The sequence below is a fragment of the Pteropus alecto genome, unplaced genomic scaffold (genome assembly GCF_000325575.1).
Source record: "Pteropus alecto unplaced genomic scaffold, ASM32557v1 scaffold7, whole genome shotgun sequence".
NCBI lineage: Eukaryota > Metazoa > Chordata > Mammalia > Chiroptera > Pteropodidae > Pteropus > Pteropus alecto.
In genome coordinates, this window is record NW_006494614.1 from 63121523 (window position 1) to 63134025 (window position 12503).

The following is a 12503-nucleotide window of genomic DNA, read 5'->3' on the forward strand; positions in this document are numbered from 1 at the left end:
GGTCTGCTCAGTGGCTTGCTGCTCTGAGCCCTTGCTGCCCACATGGTGGCCACATCCAGGAGTGCTTTCCATTATCCCTCCACCTCGGTCTGCTCAGGTTTGAAATCCACAGGAGAGGAAGGATCCCTCAAAGTGGCCACAGAAGGGATCAAGAAAAAGCTTCCAAAAAGGAACTTGAGCTAGAAGACTGCCAGTGGGGCTTTACAGAAAAGCCAATATACATGATGAGTTCATCAAGGCCAACGCACATTGCCCCTGCTGAGCAGAATGACCTAAGCTAGGGGTCCTCAACACCTAAGCCACTGACTGGTATGTAGCCTCTTAGGATTCGAGCTGCACAGCAGGAAGCGGGCTAGCGAGCGAAGCTTCATCTGTATTTGCGGCTGCTCCCCAGCACTAGCATCACCACCTCAGATTGTCAGGCATTGGATTCTCATAGGAGCACCGGTCCCTGGTGCCAAAAAGGTTGAGGACCTCTGGCCTAAGGTGCTAGCCAGGGAGGAGTCGGCGTTATCTGCCCGATGCTACATAAACTACAGCTTAGGAAGCTACATCCGGTGGCCTTCCTGCAGCCCCCACTGCTCATGGTGCAGACCATGCACAGAGACTCCAGGGCTAAGCCTGGCTCTGCCATGAGCTGCTGGGTGGCCTTGGCAAGGTCCCCTGACACTCAGCCCTCCTACCTACCTTTTCACTCACAGGGAAGAGACTTAAAACAACAGAAATTTACTCTCACAGTTCTGGAGGCCAATCAGAAATCAGGGTATCAGCAGAGCGGGTTCCTTCTGGAGGTTCTGTGGGAGGATCCATTCCAGGCCTCTCTCCAGCTTCTGGCAGCTGCCAGTGGTCCTCCGAGCACCTTGGCTTATAGATGCATCACTCCAACCTCTGCCTCCATCTTCATATCGTCTTCTCCTCTGTGTGTCTGTGTGTCTCATAGATCCAATGTGTGTCACTGGATTTAGGGCTCACCTACATGATCCAGAATGATCTTATTTCAAGACCTTTAACTTAATCACATCTGCAAAGATCCCTTTTCCAAATAAGGTCACATTCACAGGTTCTGGAGATTAGGATGTGGACATATTTTTTGGGAGGGCCATCATTCACCCCACTACTAGGACCCACATTGACTCCAGGTCATAAGGGGAATGTGGGTGAAGTCAGAGGCATGAGGATGGAGAGCAAAAAGGTGGCCCATCCTCTCCAAAGAATGCTATCTCCACAGGTGCTGGAGAGGGGGACCAGAGACAGAGATGGGAACCAACCCACCTGTGGACTCACTGGGTAGCCACCAACCCACCTACAGATTGAAGCACAGAGCAGCTCTGTTAGAAGCTTAAGGAATTCATAATCAATAAGCATAACAAGGCAGAGAGAGTTGCTTCGGAAAAGCACAGAGAAGGTTCACGAGTAGTTATTTAACACCAGAACCAAGTGTATTTGTACTTGGCCCTAGGCTTCCTTTCCCAGCTCTGAATGCAGTCAAGGGATAGAGAACATAGTGCATCTTCAGGAAGAAAGCCAGGTGTGTCTGCTTCTGCTTCCTGAACTTCTGATGAGGGCCAGCCCTGCTCCAGGAGTGCCTCACACGTGAGGACACATAGAGGCAGGTGTCTGGGTCACCCACTGTGGGGACAGCATGTGCCCTGGAGGCCACCAGACCTAGGTTGAGACACAGTCTGCTACAGCTTCCCCTGTAGCACAGGGCCCGTGGCGACACTGTAAGCCCCAACACTGCCAGGTCACTGTTAGCAGTGAAGTAGGGTAGAGATGGGTCTTGGCTCCACAGCTGCATCCCACCTCCCGCCTTTCTCTTTAGAGTCTGGACCTGAGAATGAGAGTGGACACGTGTCCAAGAGAGACAAATAAAGGGAGGTCTATTATCATGTGCTTTAAAAAATATTCAAATTTAATAATTTATGCTTTACTATTAAGACACACATTTCTATTTTTCTTTAAAAGTAGTTAGTTGATGAGCCCTGAGTATGCCAACCCCAAGCTGACTCAGCACTGCCTGGGCCTCACCAGCCCGAGGATTCGCCCAGAGTCCTCCAAAGCCCCAAGTAACATTCTCCTGCCAGGCCCACCTCGTACCCTGCTTCATGACTTGCGGCTTCAGCAGTGGGGTCCGAGCCACTGTGTGAAGCCCTAGTGGGCCGTCCTTCAGAGCAAAGGAAACAGTTCTTCTGGACATAGAGGCAGCTCTCTGTGAACCCTGAATTTCTCTTCTGGCCTCTTGCTTTTCTCCCCTCCCTGATGTTTGAGCCCACAGCCCTCTGGCCCCAGCCCCGTGAAGTAAGTGGTCCCCCAGGGAGCACAGCTGTATACTCCTGACCCAGGCCACTCTCAAAATCGCGGCTGTCCTTCGCAGCTGTCCTTCATTCAGTACGGTGAATACCACAGTGAGACTCTTCCACGCTCCCTGTGCAGAGAGAGAATGGGAGGTGAGTGCCCACCCAGGGCTGTGCCCTTCCCACCAGCACTCACCTGTTCCGCCCTTGTGGTCTGAAGTGAGCACCACCCTGGAGGCTGCTGCGGGGGAAGGGTGCCCCCCTTGTGCCTGGGTGTTTCCGCAGGCCCCCTCGGTCTGTGGAGCTGATCCCTGGTAAGTTGGTCCTCTTGGGCAGCACCTGAAACCAAAGGCCAAGTGGCCCAAGACCCCTGTTCTCCCATCCTCCTCCCTGGTGCAGCCTAAATCTCCTCCCCAGAGCAGAGCTGCCTCCAGGAAGTCTTCCTGGACTTCTTTGCTATAGGCTCACAGGTAGGTATGCACAGGCACCAGAGCCCATCAGAACCCCCAGGGCACGGGGCCACTGAAGGCATCAGACCCTAAACTTGTTCTGGACCTTCCCAAGATCCCCACTTAGGCCTAAATTGTCCAGCCGTAGCTCTGGTCACATGATGTGCCCCTGATGAGCCAACATCTCCTCCTGTAGGAGGCGGAGTCTGGCTTGGGAGGGGAGCTTCCCCAGTGCCACACCCAGGCCAAACTCTCTGGGGTCTGAGGTGCCTCCACCCCACCCCTGCTGCCCAGCAGGTGTGCCCAGAGATGCTGGGAGATTGGAGAAGGGTCAGGCTGGTGAGCTGTGTGTCAGCCTCCCTATGCCTGCATTTCCTGGCACCTCAGGGATCAATGGGTTAATGTAGGGATGCTCAGAGCAGAGCCCGTACACCCTAGTGCCCCCACCTCGAGGTGCCCTGGTGACTCATGTGGGACATGCACCTTGATGACCCGGCCTCGGAAGATGCTCTCATCCAGCTCCACAGCAGCTTGAACTGAACTCTCACTGGCAAACTCTACGTAGGCATAGCTGGGGTGGGACAGGGACTGGTGAGGGCCCACCCCAAGTGGCCCATGCTGGGCACCACCCTGGGTTGCCAGGACCCCTCCCCCTGGCCCTGCACTGACCCTTTGGGGTGTCCAGAGAACTTGTCACATAGGATGGTGACCCGCTGGACCTCCCCGCAGTGGTTGAAGTAGGCCTCCAGCTCTTTGGCGGTTCCCCCGTAGTCCACCTGTCACAGGCACTGCCCTGGTGTGTGGGGGCCCCTGCAGGGTCCTCACCCTCCCAGAGCCTCCTGCAGCATATGTTCTTGGTAGAGAGGGGTTGACTGGCCCCCAGCGTGTGGGTGGTAGCACCCAGGCTGAGGATAGACTGGAGACTGAGACAAACACCCCATACATGGTAGGTGCCCGCCCCCGCCACCATATTTATTTGGCATGTACAAAGAATGTGTGACTTTTTAAAGTGGAATTCGTTGCCAGTGATTGACCAGTTGACAGATTTCATGTGGAAATCCCAACTCCTAGCTCACGCTGGGAAATTAGAGCTCTTGATGACACAGGCCCGGGTCCTTCCCCTGCTTCTTCAGACCCTGCCCTCCTGCGTCTCCCCTGGGCCTGCGTGGCTCTGAGTTTGACCCCTACACATTTCCCTTCCCTTGATCCTCACAGCCAGAAGGAGGCAGCAGACTCAGGGTGCCCCGTGAAGGGATCCCATCTTGTTCCCCTCCTGTGCTCACATTGCCCACATAGATGGATCTGTGGTCCACTTCCATCTTCTCCACGGGGGTCCCAGGGTAGGGGCGGCCTGGGGAGAGAACAGCCTCAGGATGGGGTTGGAGGCCCCTCGGCAGCTGTTAAAGTCCGGCACTTCACATTTGTGGCTTGTTGCACTCCTGGGGGTAGAGGTCACCTCTTGGGTCCGTTCTAGAAGGACTTACTGCTGCCTGCCAGGCCAACACTCCCTGTGAGCGGCCCTTTCCCAGCAGCAGCTTGCAGCCCATCTGGATTTACAGAGGAGGAAGCAGGCTCAGGGCTGCATGTTTGAGGACTTGGGGGACCCACCCACCGTCCAAGGAAAGAGTCTTGCTGGCTCCTACCTGTCTCTGGACTCAGCAGCTGCTGGGCCAGCATGGCCCCCGAGCTCTCCTCTTTTTCCGCCAGGGCCTGAGCCCTGGGTGGCTCTGGTCCCTGGGCCTGCTCCATGGCCCACAGCTTCAGTTTGATGGACTCCAGCTCCTGCCAGCACACAGCCCCAGGCTGAGCCACAAGCCAAAATGCCCCCAGGCTCCTCTGAAGGGAGGACAGAGCAGGGCAGGCCTGACCCCACTAGTCTTCAGGTTTAGTGGCCTCTCAGAGGGACATGCTGGGGGCTTCTCCAAGGGGAATAGGAAGGCCATGGACTTGGGCTACAGAGAAACCCCTATAATCCTTCACCAACACACAAAAGCTCATCGAGGCCAGAGAGGCCATCCTGCCCGCTCCAGCCTATGCAGGGGTGGACATCTCCACTACCCTCTTCCAGGCAGGGGTCAGTAGCCCTTTCACCTCTCAGGTCAGAACTCAGTATTTCTTCCCGTCTTCCCACCCCCCACCACCATGCACAGGGTCCCTGAGGTTCCTGGCCAGCCTCCACTGCATGCTCCAAGCAGCTATGCTCCACGAGGCTGTTACCTGGTCAGCTACTGGGTGCTCAGCCAGGTCCTCGCTCTCTAGTAGAGACAGAGGGAAGCTTGCATCTTCCTCGTCTTCCTCATTGTCTTCCGCTTCCCTGGCCTCCTCCTCCTTCCTGTCCCCACACCCTGGCGCCAGAGAGGTCCTCTCAGTCCCGCTCCAGGCCCCCCAGCCCTGGGCCTCGGAGTCTGAGGAAGCCCTTTGGAGCCAGGCCTCGGTTGGAGGTGGGAAGAGAGCACGGCTGAGGAAAGGCCACATGGTAGATGACGGGGTGAGCCGACCGGGCCTCCAGCGCTCATTTCCACACCAGCACATACTGGTGCCTTCCCTGGGTTTTAAGCCCTCCCCCAGGCCAGCTGCGCCCACTAAGCACTTAAATGGCTTCCAGCTGCAGTCAAACTCCCAGCCCTGGCTTTTGGGCCCTGAGGGGTTAGACGCCTTTACTCCTGACCTGTCCCTTTGTTCCTCACAGTTCTATCACTTCCAGAACACTCAAGGTGGAGAGAAAAGCACAGCTGAGGTGGAGCCAGGGATGGCCTCCCCCACGTCAGCTCAGCCAGGCTTGCTTCCAGGCGTCAGCTAGGGGCGGTGACAATGAGGAAGCTCACTGGCGTAGCCAGTCCACACTCCTCGCTCGGTGTTACACCTCACTTAGCAGTAGGCCATTGTTAGGATGACACAGGCATGAGCAAATTATCTGAGCACGCAGAAGCAGGAAAGATGGCCAGTGGGTTCAGAGCAAGCTTCCTGGAGGAGGTGGCATTTGAGCCGCCCTTGATGAATGGTGTCAGGCAGAGACAGGGCCAAGGATGGTCTGGGCAGAGGGAACAGATTGAGCAAAGGTCTGGAGGAGTGAAGATAGGGTGGGTGCCACAGGGGTCAGAGGTCTACCTCTGTCCCTCCTCCTGAACCCCTATCAATTCCCCATGGACCCACCCCTCTCCCACTCCCCATTCTGGACCAGCTTTTAGGTGGGAGACACTTAAATGAAGCCAGAATCCTGCCCTGGCCACAGGGCAAAACGGTTGAATTACACAGAGCTCAGACAGTGGATACCGGGGCCCTGAAGACAGTTTGTTAAGCCTGCTTCTGCCGCCTCCACGGTTCCTCACTTGCTGCCCATGGAGGACAACTGCAGGCCTGTGTCCCTGTGTGCCCTGGTCTCTTCCATCTGTCCTTTCCTGGCTCAGTCTTGGTGGAGTGCCTGTTGTGCCTTTTCTATCCTCCTGACATGTTTACAGGGGACCCCTCTAGTGCATTTGCCCCCTCCAGCCCAGAGACCAGCCCCGGGCCACAGCTAGTGGGTCAAAGTTGGGCCAGCTGGGTCTCTTCCTCGGGGACTTGGAATTGAAAGGGAGAGTTGCAGGGCCCAGTGGAGTTGGACTGGAAGCCCAGAGCTGGGGCAGCATCCTCCTCTGGGCTATGGGTACAGGGGGGACGAGTCAGGGGGAGACTCGTGGCTGCCGCGCCAGCCCTGGGAAGCTGAGGTCCCCTGGCTCCTCACCCGACTTCCCCTTCCCTTACCCCACCCAGTTTTGTTCTCACCTCCAGGAGGCTGAGCTGAAGACTGCATGGCATCCTCTCGGCCCCTGAGGTAAGGTGGTCTCCAGGCAGAGTCTCACGGCCTCCAGTCAGCTGTGCTCCTGTATGTGCAGGACTCCCAGCTCAAATGCAGGTCGTCCTTGTCTCTTCCCTCTTTCCTTGTCTCCACACAGCTGCCCACACTTACATGCGCACGACTCCAAGGGGCCACTGCTTCCAGGGAGCCTCCCTGATTGCTCCTCTTTCTTGTGACCACTATGCCTGGGCCTTTCCCTCTGTCTGTCCCATGCAAATTATATATCCCCAAGTCTCCCCTGGCAGTCCAGAGTGCCTCAAGGGCAGCATCCATGTCCGCACCGAGGACAGGGCTTCAGTCTAAGATTGGCTGGACAAGGATGGTGGTGTAGCCACTGCCTGTCTTTCTCCCCTAACATGAGATAGTTGGTCCCCTCCCTCCTGTGGGTCCGAGGCCCCATGGAGGGCCTCTGGCCTGGGCCCTTCCCTCTGTTTCCACATGGGAGGCAGGGCACCAAGTAGAGAGCCGCTGGACTCAGGCCCGGCCTCCAGCAGCCTCCCTCTGAGCTCAGACCTCTGCAATGGAAAAACATTGTCATTCCACTCTATGCCGAGACTGCTGACACACCAGGCCCAGCTGGGGCTCCCGCCAGCCGCCTGGCGTGGGGACAGCCTCGCCCCCACACTGGCCTTTCCAATGACGCCTTTTAAAATACACCATGTTCCAAGCCTGGGCCCGAGTATTAATAACACCCCTCCCCCAGGGGCTGCCAGCGAACTGGGAGTTCCAAGTCCTGGGCGCCCGACTCTGGAAGGGACCCGCCCTGGGAGCTAGGATGCCATGGCTGATACTCTGGCTCCTTGTGGGTCAAGGTGTCCCTTTCCTTGGTGTCCATCTTCGGGTCCTGTGTCTACCCTCAGGGTCTTGTGGGAGATGCCCAGCACTGCCACAAACAGTAGGGGTCAGGGTCCATGAAGCCATGGGTGTCGTCTAGGGTCCAAGGTTGTCCAGATCACCTCGAGGACACAACCTTTGAAAGTTCACCCCTCTTGGCAAGAACATAAGAGGCTGTGGGTGGACTGAGCAGAGGGTTTTCCACCCGAACCCCATTCACATTCCAACCTACGTCACGCGGGTGTTCACTCCTTTGGGGCAGGGCCTTGTCTCGCTTGCCTGGCACTGAGAAAGCCCCCAACATATATTTGGTGAGTAAATGTATGAAAAGGGGCTTAGCCGGAATTGCCTGGAACCCAAGGAGAGGCAGAGCCATGATGGCAAATGTTGGTTTTATTACACGACACAGAGGTAACTGACGTGACCTGAATCGTAACATCTTACAGCATCCAGGTCAAACAGGGTACATCAGAGGACACGCGACGGGGACGGCATGCCACGGATCCTACACAGCTTGAGGAAAACCCGTTACAGGAAAACGACCCAACACTTGAGGTCCAACTCCTTTAGGAGAATTATTTTTAAAAAAGGAAGAAAGAGAAAGTGGAAAATCAATGCATTCCCCATGAGGTTGTGCGAGGCTGTGTCCTGGCCCCGTTCCCACGGCCAGACCCCCTCGGCCTGAGGAGGACGCAATGGGCGAGCCCATGGCTGGCCTGACTGGGCCCCTTGTCCATGTGGGAGCAAGGGCATCCAATGCTTTTATTCTAACATTCAAAAAACAGGCTCCGGTTTGAGTCCCGACATCATTACTGTTACGAGGGGTCTTTGGGTGGCACTCCAGCGGCCAGCCGAATGGAAACGCAAGGAACGAAAGCATGCAAGGGGGAGTTTCCTGAAACGCTGAGGACCAGTACAGGTTGCTGTCACAGACACCCAGCTCCCCCAGCCTTATCTGTGACATATCCAAGGAGCAGACGGGACCCCAGGGTCCAGCTCCTGCACGCCCCCTGTTCTCATTCTCTTCCTCCTCTTTTGCCAGCAGGACTGTGACCCGGAGCCTGTTGCCGGTTGCATTTTTGGAAAATGCCCTGTGTGGCATGAGAGCCCTGGAGGCCCAAGGAAACAGGCCACTGGGGCTGGGGAGAGCTAGGCTGGGGGCTTGCACTGGGCCACTAGAGTCCCAGGAACACCCACAACCATCAGCCCAATTCAGCCTTGGCAGGGCCTATTCCTGCCTTACTCAGAACTCCAAAGGACGAATTTCCAGCTGTCGGGGACCCCAGGATGAAGATGGGAATGGGAGTGAGGCAGCATGACCAGAAAACCCCGGGAGAAGAGGGGCTCCAGATGCCGGGGTCTGGGGGGAAGCCAGCAGTGGGTTCTTTCTTCCCCTCTCCCTCCTTTCCTGGGGATACTTCCTCTGGGCAGTGACCCTGGAGATGAGGAGAGAACAGGGCAGCCCCGCCCTGCAATGTTGGGGTTTTGTCAGGGAATATACTTACCCTGACTGGCGGTTCTGGTCACAGGGCCCCTTAGTAGGTGTGCGGGCCACCTCTCAACTGGCATTCTCGGCCCATGGCCACCACACTGCAGGTGGTCCCAGACTAGCTAGGACATCAATCCAATCTGCCCATTATGCCTGCAGCAGAACCTTATCTGTCCTTGGAACAGGCCTGGACTCATGGCTGGAGCACTAGCAGGGGGCAGCCGAGCCCACAGGCGGATTTCTTTAGGGCAGCCAAGGTCACGGGAGAATACAAAGCACCCTCGCAGCTTTGGAATACCAAGGGGGTCGGTTGTGCTATTCTGGGTTCAGTGGATGGAGATGTGGATGGGCGGATGGATTGCAGCATGGTTGTGTGGGTTAGACTGAAGGATGAATGGATAGATACATGCATGATGTGTTTAGGGGTGGACGGCGGAGAGACAGGTGGGTGGGTAAAGGGATGAATGGAGGAGGATGGGATCAAGTGATAGTTGGGATAGAAGAACGGATAGACAGAGGGATGGGTGGGTGGGGGGATGGATGGATAGATGGATGGGTGGGTGGGTCAGTGAGTAGATAGATAGGTGGGTGAATAGAAGGCCAGACAGATGACTAGATTGGTCAGAAGGATGAACCGATGAAAGAAAAGAATCAATAAATAATTGTGGGCTGAGAGGATGGGGAAAATGATGGTTAAACATGCTAGCGAGAGTGGGCTGGGACGGGCAAGATGGGTGGATAACAGAGAAAAGGCTTTGGTGTCATTTTGAGGACATATTTGGAAAAATTGGCAAATAGGAGAAAGTTAGGGCCTGACCGATCCCTCTCCACCATGTCATCGGGATGAAACCAAAACCAACACCCCCCTGCCCCTCTCCCATCCATCTTCCTCCGCCACTGAACCTCTTGGGGCCCTGGAGTGACCCCACCTGCCAAACCCACAGGGCGGCCCCTTCCTGGGAGTTCGGCTCCTCTTATTCTATAGTCCTTACCCTCCTGGATCCCCGAGACTTTCTCTAGCTCTCCTCTTTGCCCCTGGTAACACCCAAGGCTTTTCTGTGTCTTGGTGAGGCATGAGAAGGGGGACTTTCTCTCTTCAGATGGAGTCTGAGTTGTGCCAGCCTGACCACACATTGAATGGAAGGCATCGGTCTTTGCCAACAGAGTACCCCCCCAGACACCATCTGGGGATGGTGACACATCCTAAGAGAAAGCCCAGCCTGGGTCCAGAGCAGGATGAGAAACAAGGAGATGAGAGTCCACACATTGAATGGGAGGCACTGGTCTTTGCCAACAGAGTACCCCCCAGACACCACCTGGGGATGGTGACACATCCTAAGAGAAAGGCCAGCCGGGGTCCAGAGCAGGATGAGAAACAAGGAGATGAGAGGAAGGGGTGGGGAAGGTCGAGAATCATACACTAGGGGGCTTTCTACATGGGAGTGAAAGAGAGGGGTCCGGGTGCCAGCATTCATCCTTCTGTCTCCACCTGTGGGCTTCGGGCTCTGGCCGCTGCTTTCCTACTGGAGTTTTGGCCTCAAAACAGGAGAGGTAAACTGCTGTTTTGGCTTGATTTGTGGGAAGGAAGTCTCTGAGTAGCTGCATCTCACAGAGCTTTTGGGTCACCTGTCTGATCTTGGCTGTGACTTGTGGAGGAGACTCCTGCACATGCATCACTGGTCAGTGGTATGTAAGCTCAGCAGGTACCAGGGCAGGATGGCCTCTGAGCAGAGAGTGGGAGGCTAGATCTTCTCTTTGTATAAGAAAGGTAGGTGCTCCAGGTGTGGATACGGTTACCGCACAGATACTCATATTTAGTCCAACTCCTAATGCAAAAGCTCCACCCCCCACCCTGAAGCTATTCATTCTGTGTTTGGTTCCACCATGAGCTCTTTGGCCAAATGGGGCCTAAGCACAGTGACCGATAGAAATGCCAGCTCCCAAAGCATAGAAAGGAGCTCTAGCACCTTCCTCAGGCCTCCCTGGGCGGGAGGAGCTGCCTGCTTTGGCTGAGGCTGCCCTTACCAGGACATCCCCCTCCCACCCATTCTGGGCCTGACCTCCTCACTTCAGGCCCCCACCCTACCTTGCTGCCATCCCCTAATCCTGAAGATGCTCTCGGCACAGCAGAGGCTCCACTGTGGGTCTGTGGCAGCCCCTCGTGCCAGGTTTCTGCAGCCTATGCCAGTGATGGCTCCTTGGTGAATGGGATCTAGATGTGGGAATCATGCCAGGAAGCCTTTTATAGCTGACTTGAGTGTTCCCTCTTCTCGACAGCTGGGGTGGGAGGGACCACCCCACCTCGGACCCTCAGCCTGTGATTCAGCCCTGGAGATTGGTCTGGCCTGGACGCTGCCAGCTGACCAACATGCTAGTGTTCCTGGCATACCTGCTTGTCCCCAAAGGGGGACCACGTGAGGGGAAGGGAAACAGAGGCCAGCAAGGCAAACCAGCAGGTCTTCAGGTGAGGGGCTATTCCACAACTCACTTCAGACCTCGGTGTCACCCCCAAGTCCTGATGGTAGGAATGTGGGTAAACAGGAGCCTTAGCCCTCCTCCCCCAGACCCCAGCATACCCAGGGCAGGCACTCTCCTGACACCACTTTTCAGCACAACCTCGTGGGAATAGAGTCCAAAGCACCCACCTCCGAGGGGAGGCAGAGGCCCGTTCCACTGCACATCTGAAACCAGTTTTAATAGGTTCAACGCTTGCAAGAGAGAAAGAAAGCAGGCTGGAAACATGACAGGTGGGCGTCCGCTGTCTTGAGAGCCCAGATCCCAAACTGGTCTTTGCTTTTCTGAAACCCACAAAAGCAAACCTCTAAGAGGCTGATGGACCCACAGCACTGGGCATCGAAGATGGTGGCTGGAACGAGGAATTTTCTGGTGGATGAAATAGATCTATCTCGACTTTCAGAATTAGGTTTCCAATGTCAGGCGTGGTTCGGCGTGGCATCTAGTCCTGGCAACCAGATGGAACCCTTTCTTTCAATACTCAAAGAATGAATTCTTACAGCTCTGAAAAAATAACAGCAATCAAACAAACCCATTGCTCCCCATAGGACCACAGTTCAGATTTCTTTGAATATCGATTTCCTAAACTTTACATACTTCTGCAGTTTCTCTTAATTTTTTTTTTTTATTTGGCAAACATCTCTTCATTATCATCATGAATATCATTATTTGGACCTCTGCAAGGACTATATACATTCACATTAACGTACACTATTGACTTCTTGCCTCTCGGCGGGGCCCCTCGGGAACCCCGGTTTCAGTAGCTGGTCACTCCCCGTATTGCACTCCAGTCCTGGGAACTTCTTACAGCGATGCAAGAAAATGCCAGATCATGGACCATGTCTGCCGTTTGTTCTCCCATTGAGTACAGGTGAGAATTTCCTTACTCCTTTATTTCCTCCTTGAGATCGTTGGGGGAGTTGAGTGGGGTGGGGTGGACAGGGCTAGAGTGGGGGTACATCCCCCCTGAGGATCAGCTGGACAGAAACGCGAGGTTATACACAGCTGACCAAGTCTCCAGAAGGTGCGGAGAGGGCGGACTGTTCTTGTTTGTCGTTTTTTTTCTTTTTCTGCAAAAGTGTGAAGAG

At 55.4% G+C, this 12503-nt stretch overlaps 1 protein-coding gene across 1 annotated transcript; it reads right to left on the bottom strand.

Moving 5' to 3' along the window:
• Positions 1 to 2385: 2385 nt before the first annotated feature.
• On the bottom strand, positions 2386 to 5218 carry PABPN1L (poly(A) binding protein nuclear 1 like, cytoplasmic). Its single transcript, XM_006926762.1, has 7 exons — positions 4961 to 5218; positions 4387 to 4525; positions 4027 to 4094; positions 3413 to 3519; positions 3227 to 3314; positions 2491 to 2633; positions 2386 to 2425 (listed from the first exon to the last, which is right to left on the bottom strand). The coding sequence occupies exons 1-7, from the start codon at positions 5216 to 5218 to the stop codon at positions 2386 to 2388; spliced, it is 843 nt and encodes a 280-aa protein (XP_006926824.1).
• Positions 5219 to 12503: the final 7285 nt, after the last annotated feature.

Bases quoted from the DNA above. Each gene is read 5' to 3' on its own strand.
- PABPN1L (XM_006926762.1), bottom strand. From the start codon at position 5,218: ATGTGGCCTTTCCTCAGCCGTGCTCTCTTCCCACCTCCAACCGAGGCC. The intron at 3,520-4,026 runs GTGAGCACAGGA...TGCCTGTGACAG, and splicing joins GATCCATCTATGTGGGCAAT to GTGGACTACGGGGGAACCGC. The intron at 2,426-2,490 runs GTGAGTGCTGGT...CTCTCTGCACAG, and splicing joins AGACCACAAGGGCGGAACAG to GGAGCGTGGAAGAGTCTCAC.